Source organism: Anolis carolinensis, chromosome 5 (genome assembly GCF_035594765.1).
Source record: "Anolis carolinensis isolate JA03-04 chromosome 5, rAnoCar3.1.pri, whole genome shotgun sequence".
Taxonomy (NCBI): Eukaryota; Metazoa; Chordata; class Lepidosauria; order Squamata; family Dactyloidae; genus Anolis; species Anolis carolinensis.
In genome coordinates, this window is record NC_085845.1 from 70,447,515 (window position 1) to 70,474,060 (window position 26,546).

The following is a 26,546-nucleotide window of genomic DNA, read 5'->3' on the forward strand; positions in this document are numbered from 1 at the left end:
CCATGGGTCCAAAAGGTGTGAGATGGCTGTAGGGACTCACCCCCAGGTAGTTCCAGTTGGTTCTGGAACTTCCCGGAGACCCAGGCCTTTCAGGAAGGACCGGATCTAATGGGATAGCTAACTAATTCTGATCAAACCAGGTAAACCCTGGTTTGATCTGAATTAATTCGGTTTTACCGGAGGCATCATTTGGACGTCTCCTGTAAATCTGAAACAGGTCTCAATTTAAAGGTCTGTCTGTATGGGCCCTTGGCTGAGTTTAATAGGGGCCTCATCAGACAGGGTGATTTCAGCATCCTAGGACGCTTTCACCTCATCTAGAGAATGGAGCCCCATGCCAGGCTCAGTCACACGATGTAGTGAGGGTTCTGGCAGAGGCCCCACCCCCAACAGGAGTGAAAGTGTTGCAAAGAGGGAGCTGCGCATGGGGTGAGAGATTTGCCCTACGGCTCCTTCTTTCCTCCCGGATGCCAGACTAAGCGAGATGCTTCTCCTGCCCTTTATAATGAGGCTGTTGATCGTTATCTCTATGAACCTGACTAACTTCCATGGGAACTGTGATTTCACTGAGCCACGTACAACAAAATATGTCCTTGACATTTTCATAGACCTTGACAAGTCTGTGGTGTTCTTCACACAGGAGGGTTCACTACCTGTATTATCTGCAGTTCTGTGTATTCACACAATGTCCATGAATATATCTCCACATATAAGGAGGCCATACTGTAACCATATTTTACTTTAATTTCCCTAATGACCTCACAAAAGCATGGTTTTATAAAAGTACATAACATCACTGGGTGCATGTTTAACAGATGCGAATAAGCACTGCATGGAATGAAACGGGCATAAAATACAGCAGGTTGAGATCCATATATTTTGACTACCATATCAAATGTCACCACAAAAAAAAAGGAGAGGAATATAGCACAGAAGGATTCCCGGCCACGGTTTGGGGGGTATAAATTTCCCTTCTGTGGGACTCTGAGGGATGACATTAAGACTCCAATTCGAAGGAACTGATCAAATATTTTGCCCCAAAAAGCAACCCCCAAATACTTTTTGTGACACTTTCGGGTATTTCTAATCTTGAACCTCAATTTAAAAGTTTATAGTAGCAAGCAAACTGATTCCACCACCACCGCCATTATTTTGTTTCTGTTCTTTTAAAAAATATGTCATAATTGCAAAATTGTGGTAAAAATAAAAAATGAATAGCATGGTAGATAGGGCACAAAGGCACAATAATGAAGGCTGCGCAGAAGACAGATCACAGGACTCTATTGCCAAAGTAGAGCTGTTGCACTAATGCAGATACTGAACACTATAAAATCAGTCTGTTTCGATTCCTTACATTAATATAATTATGGCAAGACAGCAGAATGGTGTGATAATTCTTAAAAGCAGAGATTGCAAAGGTGCTGAAGGGTCAAACCAGAGCTCAGTAATGCTACCTTTTTAGACTATAATTCTCAGAAGCAGCAAAGCGAATTACACATTACATGGCAGACCTGTCAATTGTACCTTGATACTGAAATGTTGCAGACTTTTTCCCCTCTCTTTTAAAAAAGAGCACTGGTGGTTTAGAAAAGAGAGAAAAAGTCTTCACTCTAGCTCATTCTCACAAATAAAAATTTGCCACCCAAAATGTTTTCTCATCCTACTGTCTTATTGATTTCTATACATTCATCTTGAGGTCAAACATGGCCTGCTAGGAAAGAGTTAAGACCTTTTCTTCCAGAAGCAGGTTGTTTTAATATTTACACACTCAGATAAATAAACATACACATATTTAATGAAACAGAATAATATGCATGAACAAACTCCTGTGTAATATGTAGTTTGGCATTTAAAGTCTTCTTGAAAGGAATGTTTTAAAAGTTGTAGCTATGACTCACTGATTTTCTCTTTTTAATCTCTCAGAAGTACCATTATTCAGAGCATGATCCCTTCTTGAAGGAAACCAGTAAAGCCTTTGCAAGTGCTCAGACTGAATTATACATATCCCCATAAAACTGTTCAAACTGCTCTGTAAAACACACATTCACCTGAATCTATCAGTACATGATGGTCATGGTCATATGAAGATGTAATTCTATAACAAGGCTTTGATCTTTATATGAAATTAAAACGATGTATAGCAAAACTTGATTTAAGTTGCCTTTTAAGCTTTTTTTATACTACAAATGCTAAACTTTTCTACTCTCACAGAAAGATGACCATTCTGTCTTGACTGATATACAGAAAATACAATGAGCAGAAATCACGTATCTTTATGTCTCAACAGAGAAAACGTTGACTGTAAAAAAGCAAAATGTCACAAGCTGGTTTAAATTTGGCATATTATTTAAGGCAGGGACAGGAATAATGCGGCCTTCCAGACATTTTTGGACTGTAAATCCTAGCATTCTTTACCAGTGATTATCCTGATCTATGACCGAGGTACATCTCTACACTATAGTATTAATGCGTTTGACATCACTTTAACTGCAATTGCTCAATGCTATAGAATACTCAGATTTATTGAGGCACCAACACTATTTGACAGAGAAGTCTAAAGACTTTGCAAAACTACAACCAGTGCCGGCCCAACATAGTGGCCAATGTAAGCGCCTGCATGTAGTGCATTTCACCGGGGGCGCCGTTGAGGTGCCGCCGCCACCGCAGGTATGTGCAGGGCCTTGGGGAGGTACAACTTCGGGGGGCGCAGCCACTAGGTTCGCCTACAAAGCAAAATTACCTAGGGCCGCTTCTGACTACAACTTCCACAATTCCATAGTATTGAGCTAAAACAATTAAAGTACCATCCAACTGCATTAATTCTATAGTGTAGATCAGTGGTTCCCAACCTTTTTTTGACCAGGAACAACTTTGACCAGGGACCACTTGACCAGAGACCATTTGAACGAGGACCACTTTGACCAGGGACCACTTTCACCAGGGGCCACTTTCACCAGGGACCACTCTCCAATTAATACCAAAAGGGCTACGAATCAGTTTTAGGTCAGCTGTAGATTCAGTTTGGTTATTTGGGGTGGTGATTCAGAAAACTGCATTGGATAGACCACATCAGCTCTAGTTTCTGACACAGAACATATGCCATCCAGTAGTCACTATCTGCTTGCCCACAGAAAACCATATTTAATAATATTTAGTAATATTTAATAATCTAGAGCTGAAGTGGTCTATCCAATGCAATGGTCAGCTCTACGGAAAGGATCCACAGGTTGAGAACCACTAGTGTAGATGCACTCGTAATTCATTTTTTACTGCTAAAGTTACGATGTCTGGTCACTGGATAGAGGATTGCTTAGGCTGGATCTGCACTGCTCTTTATCCGAGAATCTAATCCCAGATTATCTGATTATCTCAGGTTATCTGGCAGTGTAGGATCATATAATCCAGTTCAAAGAAGATAATCTGGGATCAAATTCTGGGATATAGGTCAGTGTAGATCCAGCTGTAGATCCAGCACCTTGGATTTGACACAATAAAGATGAGAAATGAATATGTTTTACATTTTTAAACATCTCTGCCTGCAAACATCTGTCTGACCAAATACATAGTGCCATGAAAAGAACACCTTTTTCTTAACGTGAATTTGCATATATTAATCTGAATAGGCAATCATGTATGCCAGCATTGCTATAAACATGGTAATTCTCAGTGTTGTACATTTATAAGTTTCTAAGACATCCCTTGCCTCTGTTCCCCTAATGTGAACATTTCTTCCCATTTTTTCTGCTGCTGTGGACATTCTGAGCCGATTCAATAAGATTGCATGTTTCACTTAAAACTAAATCACTTTCACTCTATATTTAGGATGCTATTTAGGTTTTGGGAGGCAAAATTAAAATCAAGACCGTATCAAGATTTTAATGCTTACTTTGGCATGGACTCAGGAACAAATTGTGATACAAGCTTTAGAAAGTTTCAGGAGCTTTATAATCATGTTCCAGAAGCTTTGTAGAGACCAGCTTTTATACATCCTAACAATTCAAGCACTCCTTATTCAATTATAAGAACTAGACAGCACCTTGAAGGGCATCTAGTGCAATTTATTCTCTATGGAGGAAACTCAGGCCAACAGCAGTAGTTCCCATCTCTGAACAGATATTCTTGATGTGTTGTCGAAGGCTTTCATGGCCGAAATCACTGGGTTGCTGTGAGTTTTCTGGGCTGTATGGTCATGTTCCAGAAGCATTCTCTCCTGACATTTTGTCCACATCTATAGCAGGCATCCTCAGAGGTTGTGAGGTCTGTTGGAACCTAGATAAGTGAATTTTATATATATGTGGAAAGTCCAGGTTGGGAGAAAGAACTCTTGTCTGTTTGAGGCAAGTGAGAATGTTGTAGTTGGCCACTTTGATTAGCATTGAATGATCTTGCAGCTTCAAAGCCTGGCTGCTTCTTACCTGTGGGAATCCTTTGTTGGGAGGTGTTAGCTGCCCCTGTTTCCTGCCTGGAATTCCCTTGGTTTTTTTTAGTGTTTCACTTTATTTACTGTGCTGATTTTAGAGTTTTTTAATACGGGCAGCCAGATTTTGTTCATTTTCATGGTTTCCTCCTTTCTGTTGAAATTGTCTACATGCTTGAAGATAAAAGTCAAACTTGATTTTTGACTTCATCTTCAACCATGGCCAAAGAAGAGAGAATCAGATAGTCAGAAATCAAAGATTGATAAGCACTAGCCTAGAAAATATTCTCAATAGATAGTATCCATTCTCTGCCCAAGATCTCCACCAAGGAAGACCCTGTCATTAAGCTTAGTCCCATTGCTGGATTGTCCAAACAGAAAAAAAAAATCCCATGTAGTCTAATCCACAGTGAAGGGATTGACCCCATTGCCTTATGAGTCATTTAGAGAGTTAAATAACACACATGTTGACCTTAAAAGACAAAATTAACTTTGATTCAATGACTTCAGCCGCTTGTGGGAGGAAAACGTCTGAATTCAGGAGGTTTGATCCCATGTCACTGCCACGGGACATGAAACACAGCAATGTCATTTAAGACAAAGCACCCTTCAGATCCCAAATAGGCAGAGCAAACAGCTCCTACCTAGGGAGCAATCGCTTCAAGCCAGTTAGAAACATTTGTATAACGAAATGATACAGCACTCCTTTGGGACAGCAAATACAATTTTCAAAGGAAAAAAAGCATACGGTTTTATTGCCAAGAAGCTCGACAGCAGTGAGCACTAACATCCTGCCAATGATTCGTTTTCTTTTAAGCGATGCCAGTGCATGGGTCAGAGAAGCCTATAAACAACAACACTGTGCTCCGAAGATTTGAGATTGGGGAATAAATTTTCAAGAAGCAACAATCCAAGGCTAACAAGGCAAAAAGGAGGGCAGGGGATGATTAGTCCTTCTTCTGTTATAATACCAACTGCATTGTCAAGTGTGGCTCTACATATACAGTGAGAGACTGCACTGTTTTCAAAACCAACAAAAGAAATCCCTGGGATTATACTGAGAAGCTCAAAGATTCTTCTTTCACTTGCCTCGCCAAAAAGTCTGGATTGGAAAGAAACAGTTTTGAAGAAGAGAGAGCAGAAAAAGAGTGAGAGAGAGAGCGCGCGCGCATTAGTAAGGAAACAGCTCAGGACAACATTTATAAGGCCGGAATCTAAACTTTATTGTGGAGTAATTTCGGAGGAAAATCCTAGGAAGTTATCCAATGCCAAATCAGATCACTTACTACAGTATTATCAACAATGACTGGTAATTGTTGTCCAGGGTTTCAGGCCAGATTCTTTGTGAGCTTTGTTTGTAGAACTTTTGGAGTCTGACTAGTAACCAGGGCCAATTTGATTTACTTTCTGAAGTTGAAATTAGATGCGTGGTGTGATGTGAAAGTCATTCAATCACTCCATGGCACTACAAGGTGGACCATATACAGTTATGATATTCTTAAGCATATTTTCCAGGAATAATTAATTTTGAATGAGTTTTATTCTTGCTGCATTTACAGTGGGTCATTTGGTATCCTTACTTACTTGCTTACTTACTTATTTAGGCGATCCCTCCTTGTCCGAGTATGATTGTCTTCCAGGTGTGGTGTCGTGGCGGTGGATACGTAGGTCACTGTGGAGCCCTATTCTTGACCTGCATGTTCTTCCACAGTGAGGATATTGGATTCCAGATGAAAGGCGGTCCTGATCAGGGTTGGCTTGACATGCCTTTCACTTGGCACTTTTCTCTCTTTCGCTCTCCATTCATGCCTCTTTAAATTCCACAGCACTGCTGGTCACAGCTGACCTCCAGCTAGAGCGCTCAAGGGCCAGGGGTTCCCAGTTCTCAGTGTCTATGCCACAGTTTTTAAGGTTAGCTTTAAGCACATCTTTAAATCTCTTTTCCTGTCAATCAACATTCAATTTTCCGTTCTTGAGTTGAGGGGATAGTAGCTGCTTTGGGAGACGGTGATTGGGTATTTGGACAACGTGGCCAGTCCAGCAGAGTTGATGAAGTAGGAGCATCGCTTCAATGCTGGTGGTTCCAGCACACTGACATTTGTCCGCCTTTCTTCCCAAGAGATTTGCAGGATTTTTCAGAGGCAACGTTGATGGAATCACTCCAGGAGTTGAGTGTGACGTCTGTAGACAGTCCACGTTTCGCAGGCGTAGAGCAGGGTTGGGAGGACAATAGCTTTGTAAACAAGTACCTTGGTATCCCTACATATTTCCTGATCCTCAAACACTCTCTGCCTCATTTGGAAAAATGCTGCTCTCACAGAGCTCTGGTGGTGTTGTATTTCAAAGTCAATGTTGACTTTTGTGGAGAGGTGGCTGCCAAGGTAGCGGAAATGGTCAACATTTTCTAACATTACACCATTAAGCTGTATTTCTGGCATTGCAGAGGAATTGGCTGGTGCCTACTGAAAGAGCACTTTGATTTTCTCAATGTTCGATGACAGGCCGAGCTTTTAGTATGCTTCTGCAAAGTTTGGTATCCAGTATTGTTTGATTCCAGGACCCTCCTTCACCACAAATACCAAAATCCACAGATTCTCAAGTCCCATTATATCAATGGAGTATTAAAATTGTGTCCCTTATATCAAATGTCAAAATCAAGTTTTGCTTTTTTTTCTTTTCTTTTTGAATATTTTTGAGTCATGGATAGTTGAATCCTGAATGCAGAATCCATGGATACAGAGGGCGAACAGTATTTATTTTGTTTATGAAATATTATTTGCTTTAATTTACATATTTAACCCATGCATACATATGGATTCTGAAATGGTTCCAAGAGTCTGGCCATCCACTATTCTCAATTTTGGGTTAGAGCAATTATATGGTGTTGGTTACAGCAAAAAGACTATCTTTACCCAACAGCCCTAATCAAGGAAATGACTAAAGACAATAGACACAAGGATAAAGAAGGAGACAGAGGGCACGTCTATACAGGTCCTAAAATCTGAAAGAAACTGCAATACGGGGGGGGGGGGGTGGCTAGATGTCGTTTGCTGAAAGTGTGCGCTGATGGGCATAGATCATCTTCTGAGTTCAGGTATCACTATCAAACTGGAGGGGGCACATAAGATGGGATCTGTCAAATTTGCCATGTTGAATCGCTTCAATATAGAGTAAGGCCAGTCCCCTACCAAGTATTGACATTTGTTTCCAAAAATCTTACTCCATGAGCCTGACATGGTAAATTTTTTAAATTAATCAAATCATTAGAAATACAAAAATTTCAAAATATCTTTGTTTTTCTTGTCTTTGTTTTTCATAGTATTCCTGACTTTTGAAGTTACAGTCTTACTAGCTTTTTAAGTTTCAGATTTCCACGATGGATAGTACTGAGATTGGGAGGAAAGCCCAGTATCCCCAAAGTGGTATCTAGTTAGAATCAGCGCTTCGGGTCTTCTCCAGAGTAGCAGGATTGGAGGGAAAGCCCAATATCCCCAAAGTGGTGTCCAGTTAAGATCAGTGTCTCAAGTGTAAAGAGTTGCAAGACTGGAAGGGAAAGCTCAGTATCACCAAAGTGTCTTTTCCCCAATATTTTTTGGAGTTTTTTAATGGAGTGTATGGGAACTGTACTCGCTTGTGTGATAAATCTGAAAATAGATGATTTCACGAGAAAAGACAAGAAAGAACGTGTAATGGGATCTGAGAAACATATGATTTGCTTTCTAATGCAAAAGATTATATCCACGGATCTATGACACTCCCATCTGCCTATGTCCCCTTCGGGGTGAGAAGGGCGGAATATAATTGCTGTAAATAAATAAATAAATAAATAAATAAATGTAGGATAACATCCCCAGAGGATGGGGGAAGCTCCACTTGTTTCCTTTCAACACCAGAATTTTTACAGAACCCTGAATAGAAAACATTTCTAACAAGGATTCCTTCTTCTCCCTGTCTGGACTTATTTTTGTGTTATCAGCAACACCTAGTGGAAAAAAAGGAAAATATCAGAAGTGTAGGTTTTTATTTTTCAAAAGACAGACAATTCTCTTTACATTATTATATGCTCAGTGTAGACCGAAATAATGCAGTTGAAATGCATTGAAGTGCATTGTATGAGTCTGACCATACAATGCAGCTTCAAACTGCATTGTACGGAAGTGTAGATAGGGCCTCGATGTTTACAAATGGGTTCAATGGCATCTACTTCTCCCATGAAGAGACAGTGGAGTTTGGTCAATGACTTTGAGCTTCAAATACAACAGCTCTAACCAAACTACATTTAACACATGATATTTCAAGCCTTTGAATCAGAGAATGGGAGACTGGGGATTAAAATAAATTAGAAATAGACAAGTTACCATCTATCAGCACAAAGATCTTTTTTTTTCTTTTCTTTTCTTTTCTTTCACTTCTTGCAAGTCCTTCTCCATTCTCATACTTAGGCCCCTTCTACACTGTCAGATAATCAAGATTATCAAGGCAGATAATCCAGGTTATTGCTTTGAACTGGATTATATGAGTCTACACTGCCATATAATCCAGTTTAAAGCAGATAATCTGGACTGTATATGGAAGTGTAGAAGGGGCCCCAGTCTTAAGACCCATCTACACTGCGAAATAAAATCCAGATTATCTGCTTTGAACTGGATTATGGCAGTGTAGGCTCATAATCCAGTTCAAAGCACAAATTTTGGATTTTATATGGCAGTGTAGATGAAGCCTTAATGTTATTTAGGCCCCATCTACACTGCCATTTAAAATCCACATTATCTGCTTTGAACTGAATTACATGGCAGTGTTGACTAAGGCCCCTTCTACACTGCCATATAAAATCCAGATTATCCACTCTGAACTGGATTATATGGCAGTGTAGACTCACATAATCCAATTCAAAGCAGAAAATGTGGATTATCTGCTTTGACAATCTGGATTATATGGCAGTGTAGAAGGGGCCTTAATCAAAACTGCCATAAAATTAGTCAACACTGAATTTTATTAATGTGTTATCGTGTTTATATGTTTTAATTATTGTGTGAGTTTATTGTTTGGTTGGTTGTATGTTTATCATTGTGTGTATTGTTTTTTCTGTTGCAAGCCGCCCCAAGGCCTTTTGGGAAGAGGGGGCGAAATATAAAAAATATTATTATTATTTGATAGACAAGATTAGTACACAGCAAACAAGATCACTATGCTGGCTGTTGTATTGGATCACACGTCGGACACTTCCCAAGTGTCTAGGACTATGTGATGTATCGGCAAATAATGCATGCAGATCCGAGTAAGGAGGCCTTTTGCAGCTGACAGATGGTAACTTTGTCAGCACCGATTGTGTTTAAGTGCTGGCCAAGGTCTTTAGGCACTGCACCCACAATCACAACTGGGACAACTTTTACTGGCTTGTGCCAGACAGAGTCTTTGCAGTTTGATCTTTAAATCCTTGTACAGTGTTCCCTCACTTTTCGCTGGGGTTAGGTTCCAGGACCACCCGCAATAAGTGAAAATCCGCGAAGTAGGGACGCTATATTTATTTTAATATTTACACATTATTTTAGTAGTTATACACTATTTTATCAACCAATCGTATGTTGATAAATCGCCTCCTTCTCCTCCTGTTGCCGCTTGGGCTCCTTTTCTCTCCTTTTGGCTTCTCTTTCTGCCCTTCCTTAGGCTGTAAATTGTAATGTTTTATGATTTATAATAATCTTTTAGAGTTTATTGAAAAACCATGAAACAGCGAATCTGCAAAAAGTGAACCGCAAAGTAGTGAGGGAACACTGTATTGTGTAAGCTTTTCCATTTGCTTCTCATAGATTCTGCTGTCACCTGGGATTGCAACATCGACGATCCATACTTTGTTTTTTCCACAATTATGAGGTTAATAGTACAGTAGAGTCTCACTTATCCAACACTCGCTCATCCAACGTTCTGGATTATCCAACGCATTTTTGTAGTCAATGTTTTCAATATATCGTGATATTTTGGTGCTAAATTCATAAATACAGTAATTACTACATAGCATTACAGCGTATTGAACTACTTTTTCTGCCAAATTTGTTGTCTAACATGATGTTTTGGTGCTTCATTTGTAAAATCATAACCTAATTTGATGTTTAATAGGCTTTTCCTTAATGCCTCCTTATTATCCAACATATTCGCTTATCCAACATGCTGCCGGCCCATTTATGTTGGATAAGTGAGACTCTACTGTATTGTGCTCCAAAACTCTTGTCAGTCTGAATTCAGAAGTCCCAGAGTAGTTTGACATATTCATTTTTTATAACTTTTTCAGGCTTATTATCCCACCAGTTCTTTGTCACAGGCAGATGGTATTTGTGGCACAAGTTCCAATGGATCATCTGAGCAACGATATTATGTCTCTGCTTGTAGTCCGTCTGCGCGATCTTGCAGCAGGTGAGTATATGATCCATGTCAAACTACACAGAGAAGCCATTTGAAATCCACAAGCATGTGGACAATTTCAACTGAAAGGAGGAAACCATGAAAATGAACAAAGTCTGGCTACTAGTATTTTTTTTAAAAAAAACACGTTAAAATCAGGACAGTAAACACTCAAAAACGGGAATTCCAAACATGAAACAATGAGGGCCAGCTAACACCTCCCAACAAAGGAGTCCCCCAGGCAGGAAGCAGCCAGGCTTTGAAGCTGAAAGGCCATGAAATGCAAATCAGTGACCAATTGCACCATTCACACTTGCCTCAAACAGACAAGAGTTCTTTCTCCCAACCTGGACTTTCCACAGATATATAAATCCCACTTGCCTAGTTTCCGACAGACTTCACAGCCTCTTGAGGATGCCTGCTCAAGATATGGGCGAAACGTCAGGAGAGAACGCTTTTGGGACATGGCCATACAGGCCAGAAAACTCACAGCAACCTAGTAGCCATTTCTCTGAATAAGAAATTATACTACATTGATTAGGAAATCTTTCTCTACTTCCCTAACAGGAGCAGTCTCTGTCATGACAAGTCAGGGTGCATCTGTACTTAGAGTTAATGAGGTTTTGTACCACTTTAACTGCCATTGCTCAAAGGTCTGGAATCCTGGGAGCTGTAGTGAGACGAGGCACCAGCGCTCTTTGGCAGAAGAAGGAAAAAATCTTGTAAAACTTCAACTCTCGCGATTCCATCTCATTGAGCCTCGGCAGTAACACTCTGCTGAGGTCAGCGCGTGCACTGGGCAAGCTCGGAACGTTTGACAAACAGGATAATATGTCCCTCAAACGCCACCGTAGGGAAGAAAAAACCCAATGCGAGTGATTTGTCTCCTTGCGGCTTCCGTAGTCCAAAAATAAACATGGCCGAGTATTCATGTGTCAAGAAAACGAAGCTGGTTCTTAAAGGAACGAAATCAAAAAGGTACGTTTCCCCCCTGTTCTGGATACGACCGAAGGAGGAAGAGACGAGGTCCTCCCTTTTAAAGAAGGGAGTTTCAGCCTACAGCTCCCCCCCCCCCCCAAATTGTCGGTTGGTTTTTCAAAGCTCCTCTTCCTCGTCGTCGTCTTTCTCCTCCTCTTCCCTCGCCATCCTTTTTTTCCATGCTGCAAACTCAAGACAAGGACAGCATTGTTACCGAAGACTACGAAATGATCTAGCCAGTTTTTGCTTAAAAAGTAGCGCTTAGAAAAAGCGGATCAAAGTAGATATTCCCTGGCCCCTTCCACACAGCTAAATAAAACCCCACATTTTCTGCTTTGAACTGGGATATATGGCAGTGTGGACTCAGATAACCAGTTCAAAGCAGATATTCTGGGATTTTCTGCCGTGATATTTTGGGATATAGGGCTGTGTGGAAGGGGTCCGTGTCATCCTGATGGATACTACTTAACATACCCTTATGGGGTCATGCAGTGAATGTTGCAATTGGCCACCTTGTTTAGCATTGAATGGCATTTCAGCCATTCAAAGCCTGGCTGCTTTCTGCCTGAAGGAATCCTTTTTTTGGAGGTGTTAGCTGGCTCTGATTTTTTTTCATGCCTGGAATGAAGCTGTAAAGCCATTCAATGCTAATCAAGTTGATCAATTGCCTGCAACAGACAAGAGTTCTTTCTCCCAGCCTGAACATTCCGCGGATATATAAACCCCACTTGCCTAGTTTCCAATAGACTTCACAACCTCTGAGGATGCCTGCCATAGATGTGGGCGAAACGTCCGGAGAGAATGCTTCTGGAACATGGCAACCCAGAATGACGTTAGTTACTGATGTTCACTCGTATACATTAATGGAGCCCCCGGTGGCGCAATGGGTTAAACCCTTGTGCCGCCAGCTCCAGCTTCCCATATGGAAACATGAGAGAAGCGTCCCACAGGATGGTAAAACATCAAACATCCGGGCGTCCACTGGGCAACGTCCTTGTAGACAGCCAATTCTCTCACACCAGAAGTGACTTGCAGTTCACATTAATGCTATTCCTGGTGCTAACTGTATAAAGCACGTTAAATCCAGTCGGTCTCCCATATCCAAATGTTCTGTGTCTCCAGATTTCACAATCCCATGGCTTGAAAATATTCCATGCAAATTAAAATCCGAAAAGCAAACCTTAACATTGCCATTTTATGTAATGGACACCTAATCATTATACCATTGTATCTAACACTGTGGGCTTTTCTACACAGCCATGTATCCCAGAATATCAGGGGAGAAAATCCTAAATTTTCTGAGTGTGGACTCAGATAACCCAGTTCAAAGCAGATATTGTGGGATTTTCTGCCTTGATATTCTGGGATATAGGGCTGTGTGGAAGGACCCTATGTAACACATTTTTTGTTCCTGGTTTATAAATGTCATTTCCTAAAAACATGGGGAAAGTTTATTAAACTGTAAAAGCTTTGTTTTTGCGGAACATCCTGCAACACATTTTGCTATAGTTTTTCAATGCCTGTCTCATCACTTCTCAACCAATTCAAAGTCGGCCCCTTCTACACTGTCTTTATATCACAGGATCTCATCCCAGGTTATCTGCTTTGAACTGGATTATGTGAGGCCCCTTCTACACAGCTCAATAAAATCCCACATTATCTGCTTTAAACTGAAGTATATGGCAGTGTGGACTCTGGGCCCTTCCACACAGCCATATAACCTAAAATATCAAGGCAGAAATTCCCACAATATCTGCTTGGAACTGGAATATATGTCAGTGTGGACTCAGATAACCTAGTTCGCAGCAGATATTCTGTGATTTTCTGCCTTGATATTCTGGGTTATATGGCTGTGTGGAAGGGCCTGAAACCACACTACCATATATTCCAGTTCAAAGCAAAAATGTGGTATTTTATTTAGCTGTGTGGAAGGGGCCTCAGATAACCCAAGTCAAAGTAGATATTGTAGGAATTTCTGCATTGATTTTCTAGGTTATATGGCTGTACGGTAGGGCCCAGAGTCTTCACTGCCATGTAATATGGGATAAGCAGATAATCTGGGATCAGATCCAGAGATATAAGGACTGTGTAGAAGGGGCCTAAGTTTGTAACAGCCACAAAAATAAAGTTTCTGGAGTATAGCAACTATTTTCAAAGTAAGTACCACACAATTAAACATGAAATAACACTTTCAAACCAGAAACACAAAATCTTTCAAATTTTGTTACATTTTTGGTATCCACTGAGAGTCTTGGAACCGAACCATAGCCAGTACCAATATAGTCTTATTGTCTAAATAAAAAGCACAATGAAACTTTCTGATCTATGAAATTATAGAATAACTAGCTGTGCCCGGCCACGCGTTGCTGTGGCTTAGTCTGGTGGTGTTGGTCAGTCTACATTAGGTTGTATTTATGCTGTGACCTCCACCTTCTTTATACTCACATTAGTAGTAGTATTTGAAGTCTGTTACCTTCTTCAATTTTTGTGTTGATTGATAATTGGTTGAGATCCCTGTTGTCTTTGGTTTGTTGTTAGTTGTAATGTCTGATTCTGCTGAGTGCGGTTTATATTTTTATTGTGGTACAATAGTCCTTTTTTGTTTTGCCTGTGTAGGTGTTTATTATTATTGTTGTTGTTGTGGTCATGAAGGTTGGATAAGTTAGATGCTACTGTATTGTTTTTTGGAGGCCCAGTGTAGCACTGACTGGCCTCTCAGCCTCAGTGCCTGGCTGTTTCTTGCCTGTGATGGTGTTGATTCTTATTGTTGTTGTTGTTGTTGTCATTGTTATTATTGTAATTGTTTTTTTGGAGGCCAAGTGTGAATGTAGTGATTGGGGAGGTGGATGAGTTGTGTTGTCAAATTTTGTATTTGTTATAGTCACAATGCATTGTTGTGAGTTTTGTGGGTCCAGATTGTGGTTTTGTGGTGTAGTTGTGTTGTTACAACCGAGAGAAAAGGCTGTTGTGTTGTGTTGTCAGGTTTTGTATTTCTGGGGCGTTTAGTTGTGTGCCAAGTTTTGTATTTCTGGGGCGTTTAGTTGTGTTGCTATAGTCATGATGCGTTGTTGTGAGTTTTGTGGGTCCAGTGTGGTTTTGTGTTGTGGTTGTGTTCTTACAACTGGGAGGCAAGGCTTTTGCGTTGTGTTGTCAAATTTTGTATTTCTGGGGCGTTTAGTTGTGTTATAGTCACTATGCGTTGTTGTGAGTTTTGTGGGTCCGGATTGTGGTTTTGTGGTGTAGTTGTGTTGTTACAACCGGGAGGCAAGGCTTTTGTGTTGTGTTGTCAAGTTTTGTATTTCTAGGGCATTTAGTTGTGTTGTTATAGTCACGATGCATTGTTGTGAGTTTTGTGGGTCCGGATTGTGGTTTTGTGGTGTGGTTGTGTTGTTACAACCGGGAGGCAAGGCTTTTGCATTGTGTTGTCAAGTTTTGTATTTCTGGGGCATTTAGTTGTGTTGTTATAGTCACGATGCATTGTTGTGAGTTTTGTGGGTCCGGATTGTGGTCTTGTGGTGTGGTTGTGTTGTTACAACCGGGAGGCAAGGCTTTTGCATTGTGTTGTCAAGTTTTATATTTCTGGGGTGTTTAGTTGTGTGCCAAGTTTCGTATTTCTGGGGTGTTTAGTTGTGTTGTTATAGTCACGATGCGTTGTTGTGAGTTTTGTGGGTCCTGTGTGGTTTTGTGGTGTGGTTGTGTTGTTACAACCGGGAGGGAAGGCTTTTGCATTGTGTTGCCAAGTTTCTTATTTCTGGGGTGTTTAGTTGTGTTGTTATCGCATGATGCGTTGTTGTGAGTTTTGTGGGTCCTGTGTGGTTTTGTGGTGTGGTTGTGTTGTTACAACTGGGAGGCAAGGCTTTTGCATTGTGTTGCCAAGTTTTGTATTTCTGGGGCGTTTAGTTGTGTTGTTATCGCATGATGCGTTGTTGTGAGTTTTGTGGGTCCGGATTGTGGTTTTGTGGTGTGGTAACCTGGAGGCAAGCCTTTTGCATTGTGTTGCCAAATTTCGTATTTCTGGGATGTTTAGTTTTGTTGTTATAGTCACTGCGCAAACAACTTTATCATTTTATATATATAGATGTAGTTTGAGGGGCCATCTAGTCCAACCCCCTGCCATGCAAGAAAAGCACAATCAAAGCACCCCCAAAAGATGGCCATGCAGTCTCTGTTTACAAGGCTCCAAGGAAAGAGCTTCCACTACACTCCAAGGGAGAGAGCTTCACTGCAGAACAGCTCTTACATTCAGGATGTTCTTCCTAATGTTCAGGTGGGATCTCCTTTCCCTGTAATTTGAATCCATCATTCCGGCTCCTAGTCCTTTCTTAGTCAAATCTTTCCCCAAATATTAACTTTTATTCCTATGTAAAAACACTTCCTACTTTATTTCAGCCATCTTTATTTAGGGGTTGTTTGTGCACATCTGTTACCTCCTATTTAGAAATCCTTATCCCAAGTTAAAAAAAATAGGGATGACTTAGCATGATGAACAAGTGTACTTTTTTGCTTTGATATTTTATTGCTGTGATTTAAGAAAGGTTGTTAGTTGTCCAGAATTGTATTGTGTAAGCAAAGTACACTGCTAATTTATCCTTTGGAACCATTTTGCAGTAAGAAAAACAAAGATAAAAAAAGAAAAAGAGAAGAAAATGTTGAGGATCAGCTTGATATTGTTGGTAAGCTTCACAAAACTGTAAATGTTTTTCATTGTGGTCAGGAGGAGTCTTGTGGTTACTGTGCAATTTTTTAAAAATAAAACAGAGAAGGTAATTTTGATATCTCAGCCTTATATCTTTATGCCACCCTGTGTCCTTCATATGCATGTTTTGTCAGTTTCCTTGAATTGTATGAATACAAATTGGTCTAAACAGAGGCTAGGTAGCCTTTTGTCAGGAGTGAATATCTATTTATTAATGGTAGTTATATTTTACCATTGTTTCATTGTTCTTTTGCACCTTTTACATTTGTTGTGATAAGTTAGACTGAGAGATTGTGATTGTCCCAGAGTATCTAGTCTGCTTGATGGCTGAGTGGAGAATTGAACCTGAAGCCCCTTCCACACAGCTGAATAAAATCCCACATTTTCTGCTTTGAATATGGCAGTGTGGACAGATAACTAAGTTCAAAGCAGATATTGTGGAATTTTCTGCCTTTATATTCTGGGTTATATGGCTGTGTGGAAGGGCCCTATGTCTCTCCATTTCTAACCTTGACACCTACCTTTACAACATGCTTTCATGGAGGATCTTCAGTTGTGTTTTGTTACTGCTGTAATCGAAAAGGCATGGGCTGCTAATTAACAAGTTGTTGCTACTGCAGTGTTCTATGATAATCAGCCCAACGTGATTGAACCATCATATATCATATTGTGTTTTTATTGTGAATAGCAAATTTGGTATTCAATTCAACATTCATTGTGTTTCTTTGTACCATTATTTGTTTGTTTGATTGATTGATTGATTGATTATCTATTTCATATGCCATCTCTTTCCCTAAACAAGACACAAGGCACCTTTAAAAAAATAATAAGTTGAAACAGTTGCCATACAATCTAAAATAATTAAGGTGTCTGAAAGATGTGGTCCTATGTTTAAAAAAGTTGGAGCGGCATTCCAAAATGACATATTGTGGAATGATCTGCTCAGTGTTTGAATACATTCTCACTGCTAATTTGTGATCTTGTTGATTAAATGACTGTCCTTAAGCATTATGCTGGGTTTTTGTTTAAATTACAAGGGAAATTGCATTCTTGGTATCCCCAAATCTTTTTCTGTTAGCATTCACTATCCTTTATATAGTGTGAGTCAGGCAACAGATATTTTGTTCTTGTTCCCTCTCTTATATTAGAAGGCTGGTGGAAAGTAAAAAACTTTGGTGAAATCACAGGAACTGTAGCAATAGAAATGGGTCTCGGAACATACATCAGTGCTCTTGACAATGGTCTCTTTACTCTTGGAGTCCCTCATAAAGGTTGGTATCAGAGAATGTGGAAATAAATGTCCTGTCTTTCCTCTTTATTTCAAGTAAGCTTGACTTTTTAGACCATGCTAGATGCCTCTCCCAGCACACAAACAGCCCCAAGCCTCAGTCATTTGCAAGATGGCAACCCAGAAACATAAAACATTTTGTGTTCTGCAGTTCAGCAAAACTGAATCCATAATTGTGGTGCAGCATGTGTTTCAACTATATTTTGGCATTGATCCACAAATGCCTATGGTCATTTATTTTGGTACCAACAGTTTGTGGAAACAGGCTATTTATGTATGAGAAAGATAAATTGGGTCCATCAAAAATGTCTTACCAATAATACACTTCTAACAAGAGTGTGGCAATAGCCAAAATCTCCAAAGGAGGTTAATTGCTGTAAATCATAATAACTTCCCCATATTCTGTTATTGACACATGACACCCTCCCACCTCTAGTTGAGGTGAAGTGCTAAATTAGATTGCTGGCATGTACTCAAAAAGAACCAAGTCTTGAACAATGTTTGTGTTTTCAGTTACTTAGGCAGTCATGCTCTGTATTACTTTTCTGTCAGTTGTATGATAATGTATCTAGACTGTAGGGCACTTATTGTGTAAGCCAATTGAAAGTGGATTCAGTTACATGAAAAGAATTTTGAATATCACAGAATCATACTGGGGCACCTAGCAATGCCTAGAAATGTGTTCTCTCTGGTCCTCCAGCACAATTTTATAGTTAATGTCTTGTCAGCCATTCTACTAGAAATTGACTATAAAATCATGCCAGGAGCCTAGAGAGAACACTTCTTTAGCCATTGCTGGATCCTCCTGCACAATTATGTGGTATGTTTCAGCTGGAACCCTAAGACATTCATTTCAGGTAAGAAAAATAGGGTTCCAGATTATACGTGAAAATCATATTACATGGATCCTTCATGTAATACATTGGTCTACTGTTCATCTTGTGCTATAAGACCAGGGAGAAAATGTATGTTCTTCTGTTGTTGTGTAAAGCTCACTTTATTAATTGCTATAAAAGTGGCTTATTTATTTGATATGGAAGTATGTGATTAGAATGATAAATTAGACACCTAGCAAAGCTATTAAGGCTTTGGTGCATTTTTGAATCATCTGCAGCAGTAATTGTTAACAAGATTCAGTTTTAAGGAAACTATCATCTAATGTGTTTTTAATATCTTCAGATGAAGGCCCTAGCCCACCTGAACAATTTACTGCTGTCAAGCTGTCTGATACAAGGTAATTACCCTACTCTGCTTTCAATTACTGTTGAGTTAATCACGCTTTCATGGATTTTGATAGAAAATAATGTCTTGAGATGGATTATCTCTTCTCAGATCTCTCTTTTAACCATAGCATAGAAAAAATATTACTCTTCTCTCTATGTTTAAGCATTATGTATACTCCTAATGATGTTCTGTGGCAGAATATTTCTTGTACATGTCCTGTGGAGAGGATTCCTTTAAGCCAGGGCTTCTTAAACTTTCCCACTTGCAACTCCTTTCTGCCCAATAAACTTTTATGGGACACGGCTATATAGGTATATAAAACAGCGTAAAAGTCAAACATTTACTGATAACAAATCAGCATTTGCAAAGCTATCTAAACAAGTATATTTTCCTTTTTGTGAAGCACAGCTGAAACATCTTCTGAAATCCTCTGGAAACACTGAACAACACATTTGACTAAAATAGCCACTAAATAATATTCAGAAACCTTTTACTGTTGCCAATTTTTGCAATGCTATTTTCTCTTATGGGACCCCATTTGGGGTTGGGATCCATAGTTTTAAGAAGCAGTGCTCTAAGCCACACACACACACACACACACTGACAGAAATATGGAGAAAATTGTTCAGGCAGTACTATTAAAGTGGCTGGTTTTCATTCGCTCTGCATCTCCCCAATGGTGCTACATGGTCATAATGCTCTATTTCAGGGAGGAACATTCTTATCACATCGTCTGTATCGTTCCAGTATGAGTGTACATGCATACATCTCCTTGTGGTGTGTTCCTAACTTGTGCTAGGTAAGGTTGCTAGTACAGCAAGGATTGCATTCATTCTGGGATGCCGAAGTACATTTAGTTGAATGAAGTCAATAAAAATTAAATGCACAGATATAGGATGGGTGACATCTGGCTTGAAAACAGCCTTTGTGAAAGGGATATAGGAGCCTTAGTAGATCAGAAGCTGAACATGAATCAACAGTGTGATGTGGCAGCTTAAAAAGCCATAGTGATTCTAGGCTGCATCAATAGTATTGCAAAGATTAAGGGAAGTCATAGTCCCACTTTATTCTGCCTTTGTCAGACCTCATTTGAAATTCGGCATCCAGCTCTAGGCACCACAATTCAAGAAGGATATTGGCAAGCTGGAACATGTCCAGAGAAGAGCGAGTAAATTGATCAAAGATTTGGAAGCCAAGCCTTATGAAGAATGTCTGATGGAGCTGGGTATGTTTAGCTTGTGGAAAAGAAGGCTGATAGGCATAGTTAAATATTTGAAAGGATATCGCATTGAGAAGGGGGCAGGCTTGTTTTCTGCTGCTCTGGAGTCTAGGACATGGAGCAATAGATTCAAATTGGCAGGAAAAAAGATTCCACCTAAACATTAAGAAGAACTTCCTGATGGTAAGAACCGTTCAGCAGTGGAATATGCTGCCTCCTCAGAGCATGAAGTCTCCTTTTCTGGGGGGTTTTAAGCAGAGGCCGAATGACCATTCGTACGGGGTGCTTCAACTGTATGTTCTTGCATTTCTAATGGGATATCAAACATTTACTGATAACAAATCAGCATTTGCAATGCTATCTAAACAGGTTAATTTCCCTTTTTATGAAGTACAGCTGAAGCATCTTCTGCAGTCCACTGGAAACATTGCACAAATAGTATAAATGAAGGCATAGTCACTCTCTGTCCTTGATGCTATAACTTTACTCCCCCCCCCCCCCCCCAAATTTAAACGTTGAGGAAAGTTTATTCCATTTAATTACTCTGGGCCATGTTGCAGAGCATATGGGGGGCATATGATCTTCCAGAAATTGTTGGGCAGCATCTTCCATTAAACCCACAATTCCCTGAACCATTGGCTACACTGGTCTGTAGCATTTGCTGGACTGTAATTCACTCCTGCTTCTACAGTGAGTTCAAATGAAGGCCAGGCTTGTTGGTGAGTGTACCCTATAACACTGCTTCTTCATCTATGGGACCTGACACCAAATGGGGTCCCATAAGAGAAAATGTGGGTTGGAAAAAATATGGAACCATTAAAAGGTTTCTGAAAACAGCATTATTCTGAATCAATGGTTCCCAACCTTTTTTTGACCAGGGGCCACTTTGAGTAGGGACTACTTGACCAGGGGACAACATTAGTACCAAAAGAGTTATTAATCAGTTTTTAGTCAACTTTAGATTCAGTTTGGTTATTTGGGGTGCTGATTCAGAAAATTACATTGGATAGACAACATCCGCTCTAGTTTCTGATACAGAACATATGCCATCCAGTAGTCACCATCTGATCACCCACAGAAAACCATATTTAATAATCTAGAGCTGATGTGGTCTCTTTAATGCAATTTTCTGAATCAGCACCCCAGGAACAGGCCTAAAAACAAAGACACCAATTTAAAAAAATGGTTGGACTATGTTATTATCTATAGTAGTAACGGTGAGGTTGCGGACCATTGTTTAGTTCTTACGAACCACTGGTGGTCCACGGACCACAGGTTCGGAACCACTGATCTAAATGCTTTGGCATTTAGATTAATGTGAAGCTGTGCTTCATAAAAAGGAAAATCAGCCTGTTTAGCAAACATTGCAAATGCTGATTTATTATCAGTAAACGTTTTTTACACCTGTATACCCGAGGCCATATAATATTTCTTGGGCAGAAAGGGCTTACAAATGGAAAAAGCTTTAAAAGTTCCGCCCTAAAATACATCAGCCCATGATGAATTAGCTGTCTTTCAGTTACATTTTCTCTCCCTTGTCAGTTTTGTCTGTTGAATTTTCAGAGGACTGCACTGTTTCTTGCAACACCGTTTGTCAAACTATCAACCTCCGTAAATGTCTGATTGATTAATAATGTCTTTTTTCTCCCTTTAAGAATTGCTTTGAAATCAGGCTATGGCAAATATCTTGGCATTAATTCAGATGGATTGGTTATTGGACGTTCTGATGCAATAGGTTCCAGAGAGCAGTGGGAGCCCGTATTTGAAGAGGCAAGTGTCTTCAACTATTCAAAAGTTATTCCCAGTGCATGCTTTCTTGAGTTTAAATTGTATCTCATCTTTTGGATCTAGAAGCACACGTTTAAGGGTAGAAATGTAAAAATATCCCATCTGTTGCATCTGTACTTAAATTTCAGATAGCAAATGAAGACTCCTGAAAAATAATACTATGTAACAATTTCTTTTAAAAAGATCTGTTCCTGGTTTGAATGTGTTATTTCCTGTTCAGTTATTTCCTTCAGTCTAGGCACTTGGTTTGTAATTTTCCTTAATGAATATATGCCATTTTAAACTTCAGTGTGCAGACCACAACAAAGTTATTACAGTTTAATAAACTTTTTCCATGTTTTAATGATAGAACCAATTAGGAAATGACATTTATAATTCAGGAACAAAAATGATGTTACATAGTGTAATTTTTACTTGGTTAAATTTAGAGCTAACATTAATTTAGTAGTGCAAATTTGCATTCTAAATCACATTTTCACCTTCCACTATTGTGTCATTCATGAAACGTTCTGAGTTTGAAAAAGTTCTGAGTTTGAAAAAAGAGGCATGAATGTAGGTTTCAAACTGAAATTTGTGGGTTTGCCTACCCTGAAATGTTGATCAAGGATAGAGTAAAAATATAGACATTTTGTAATAATATGATCACAACTTGGCTTGATGTTGTTTGTTGCTTTTTTTTAATGCAGGGGAAAATGGCTCTGTTAGCAGCAAACAGCTGCTTTATCAGCTGCAATGAAGAAGGTGATATAGTAGCCAAAAGTAAAACAGCAGGAGATGAGGAGATGATTAAGGTAATCTGAAAGGAGTGTAAATTTTCTTCTTATATTGGTCTATATCAGGAATGGGCAAACTTCGGGCCTCAAGGTGTTTTGGACTTCAACTCCCACAATTCCTAACAGCCAGTAGGCTGTTAGAAATTGTGGGAGTTGAATTCCAAAACACCTGGAGGCCCGAAGTTTGCCCATGCCTGGTCTATATTGATATTTAAAATAAATGTGTAGCACGCCTTAATGTGTAATTTCATCAATGGGAATCACTAATAAAAAAAACGAGATTTACAATACATGATCTAAGATGGCTTTCAACCAAAAGAGTCAAGCTTTTACGTACAGATTTCACAAGAGGAGTCAAGCTGAATTTTAGTGCTATACATCTTCAGATTGCAGTTTGAACTGATCATCAGTTTGATTCAAGAAGGACTGGATATCAATTTATATTTGGTAGCATGATATGAAGATGATACTATTTCACAGTGCACTTAAATCCTTTTTATTAAATGTTGTCTCTAAATACTTCCTTGATTTACTGATGTTACAGTTGTGTTGTCATGTTCTCATCTGAGGGGGTACAGTTTGCAGAAAATATGCTTTATCTTGGAGAAAACTTTTAAGAAATTTGGCATCTGGCTTTTGGAGAGCTAAATTCAGTTTAGATTGGAAATAAATGGCTCACCATTACCCTGAGCTGGATTTTTTTCCAGAATATCTTTCCCGAGACTGTTTTCATTCCCTAGTTTGTGCAGTGACAGCAGGAGACCCCATACAAAAATGACTAAAGCGGATTGCCACTTGACTGAAACCTGACTTCTGCCAAAGGTTCAGGGGAGTTGAAAGTGCTCCCTAACCCTTGACATATGATCACTTTTATACTAATTCTAATTTAAGTAAATTAGGGTCTTTCTACACTTCCATATAAAATCCAGATTATCTGCTTTGAACTGGAGTATATGACAGTGTAGACGCATATAATCCGGTTCAAAGCAGATAATCTGGATTATCTGCTTTGATAATCTGGATTATATGGCAGTGTAGAAGGGGCCTTAGTTGCAGCAATGGGATTTCCATAAACCTTGAATTACCACCCTGTAATAGTTTCACTTGGTCTGTCTGGGGTGCTTTGATTATGCTTTTCCTGCACGGCAGGGGGTTGGAGTAGATGGCCCCTGTGGACTCTTCCAACTCTATTATTTTATGATTCTAGCTAAAAATACCAATTGAATTGAGATCTAACTTTTTCTCTATCTTCTCTTGCATTAGATCAGAATGTGTGCAGAAAGAGAAGCCAAGGAAAAAGATGACATTCCAGATGAAGATAAAGGAAACATTAAGCAATGTGAAATAAACTATGTGTATGTAATTTTTTTAAAAGCAAGCTTTCTTGGAGCATGGATTATCCTTTGTGTCCAAAATGGTGGAATACCAGAGCTCTAGATTTGATAGCTATATAAACTATGCTTCCTGTAAAACTAGATAAACCTGGTTTTATAACATGCTAGAGTTCATTTTCAATCCCACGGATTTTGTTTTAAAGAACAACTTGCATTCACAGAGCAGGAGATGATTTTGCTGTTAAATTGAATGATTACATTTATGGTCTGTATTTTCCTATCCAGGAAGAAATTCCAGAGTTTTCAAGATCGCAAACTCAAAGTAAGCCAAGAAGACAGTAAAGCCCTGAAAAAAGCTAGAAAAGAAGGCACTTTTCATGAGGCATTGCTGGACAGGTACTTTTCCCATTCAAATAAAATTGTCATTCAGGAGTGTCAAGTAACAGTGACTTGAGAGTGGACTCCTAATCAGGTTTATACTTATCAATGGAACATCTTATATTTGTTTCCTCTGTCTCTCATGCATTTATCTCTCATGCATTTAAACTGAGTGGGAATTTCATCTAATTAGTGTACTTCATTGTATGTAAAGATATTTGAGAATGACTTTGTGTTTTCACATTCAGAAAAAAACAAAATGCATAATTAGTCCATGTATGAATGTAATCCCACACAGAGTAACCACTGTAAGACCCAACAGATCTTTTATTCCTACTTCAGTTCTTACATGTATAACGTTCGTATAATTACCTCAATGCAGTTTGAGTTGGATGCAGAAAAATGTTGCATGTGAGTCACATTCAATACAATCAACATTATGCTAGAAATGGGTGCTAGAATCCTTCCATATCCATATGGAAACTAATCATGCTCCAGATTTGCCCTTTTTAAAAATTTGTTTTTTAAAAAACAAATTATCCTATTAACCATATAGCTTTGATTTCAATCTAGTTGTGGGATTATACTATTAGACACCTGCTGTCACTTAAAACACCTATCTTCACTCCACTTGCAACTTCAGCATTTTGTAAAAGATTTTCTGGATTTAGTCAAGTTGAAAGACTTCAGCTATAACTAGACATATTGACAAACTTACCCGCATATTGTTAAAAGGGCTGTATATAGATATTTGCTGAGCCATCTCAGCTGGTTGCAACTATGAAGTTGGATGTGATGTAATGTTGTTAAGGCAATATTGTGTTGCTGTTGTTGTTGTTGTGCTTCAAGTAGTTTCTGATTTATGGTGACCCTAACAGAAATCCATCATGGGGGTTTTCTTAGCAAGATTTGTTCAGTGTTTACCTTTGCTTTCAACTGAGGCTGAGAATATAATTTGCCCAGGTCACCCAGTGGGTTTTCATGGCTAAACAGGGATTTGAACCCATTGTCTCCGCTGCACCATACTGGCTCTCACTAAGTAATACTCAAAGGCCTAAATAACCTGAAATCAACAGAGCCCATCAGATCTTGGAAGCTAAGTAAGATCAGTCCTGGTTAGAACTTGGATGAGACTCTACTAAACCAGATGCTGTAGGCTACATTTCAGAGGAAGGCAATTCCAAACCACTTCCTTGCCTAAGAAGACCAATGCCATTCATAAGGTTGCTATAAGTTAATGTGCACAATATCTAAATTCAGTACGATACAGGCTGGTTTATAAATGCATTATGTAGGTATGTCAGCAGTTTTATACATCCCTTTTTTCTCTCCTTGTTCTTCTAGGAGATCAAAATTGAAAGCTGATCGATACTGCAAGTAGCTGAAACTGCAGCTGTTTATGTTCCCTCTGTTGGTGGCTCTTTTGTATATAAGTTGTTTTAAAAATCATTTTAGTTGGAATAAATTTCAATCACACTGAAATTTTGTTCCTTCTTTTTGGAATCGTTCATGTTATTATGCTGAAAATGCCCATGTTCCTACTTGAAGCCATTATATTTACTCCAAACGAATGCTGTAAACACAAACAATATGTTTTGAGGCTTGTGCAGAAGTTGGCAAATATTGCTAGTAAGAGCCTTGGTGAGATGCTGGAAGACTGTAATTGGAGAGTTTCAGAGAAATATCTCCTCAGCCAGTAAAGTACATCTTATAGTTTCAATCCATAAACAATCCAAAAATAAAATTGGTCAGAGGCTACAAAAGCTGTAAGAGAAGAAAGAGAAGCTGAGTAGAAATGTCAACATTAGAACTATGAACACTAGGGTTGTGTACAGATTCATTTTGAAAAATGGGCTCCGGCTGGTTTGGCTGGTTCAGCCAGCCATAATGGCATAGGTTCCACACCTTTTTTTTTTTCGGCCACAACAGACCACATGGCTGCCGAAAACTATTGCTTTCCTTTTTGTGTGTGTGTGGAAAGGCAGCCACAGGGCACACAAATTCCCTGTGAACCCTGCTTGTTGACCCAATCATGTATTTTAGCCAAGCTGG

The 26,546-nt window shown here is 39.3% G+C and overlaps 1 protein-coding gene across 2 annotated transcripts; it reads left to right on the forward strand.

Moving 5' to 3' along the window:
- Nucleotides 1-11,587: 11,587 nt before the first annotated feature.
- On the forward strand, nt 11,588-25,976 carry frg1 (FSHD region gene 1). 2 transcript variants are annotated; one of them, XM_062981508.1, is made up of 10 exons: nt 11,588-11,794; nt 15,873-16,061; nt 16,403-16,467; nt 17,639-17,761; nt 18,958-19,012; nt 21,877-21,991; nt 22,696-22,800; nt 24,046-24,137; nt 24,402-24,512; nt 25,839-25,976. In XM_062981508.1, the coding sequence occupies exons 1-10, from the start codon at nt 11,733-11,735 to the stop codon at nt 25,873-25,875; spliced, it is 954 nt and encodes a 317-aa protein (XP_062837578.1). In that variant the 5' UTR covers nt 11,588-11,732; the 3' UTR covers nt 25,876-25,976. The 2 variants fall into 2 exon arrangements, with proteins under 2 accessions (XP_062837578.1, XP_003221651.2); XM_003221603.4 differs by lacking the exon at nt 15,873-16,061 and having other exon boundaries at nt 11,589-11,794.
- Nucleotides 25,977-26,546: the final 570 nt, after the last annotated feature.

What these genes read in the sequence shown, in the direction of transcription:
- frg1 (XM_062981508.1), top strand. Translation starts at nt 11,733, where the DNA reads ATGGCCGAGTATTCATGTGTCAAGAAAACGAAGCTGGTTCTTAAAGGA. An exon ending in ATGTTCTTCCTAATGTTCAG is followed by an intron (nt 16,062 to 16,402) that starts GTGGGATCTCCT and finishes ACCATTTTGCAG; the next exon opens with TAAGAAAAACAAAGATAAAA. An exon ending in GGGAGCCCGTATTTGAAGAG is followed by an intron (nt 21,992 to 22,695) that starts GCAAGTGTCTTC and finishes TTTTTAATGCAG; the next exon opens with GGGAAAATGGCTCTGTTAGC.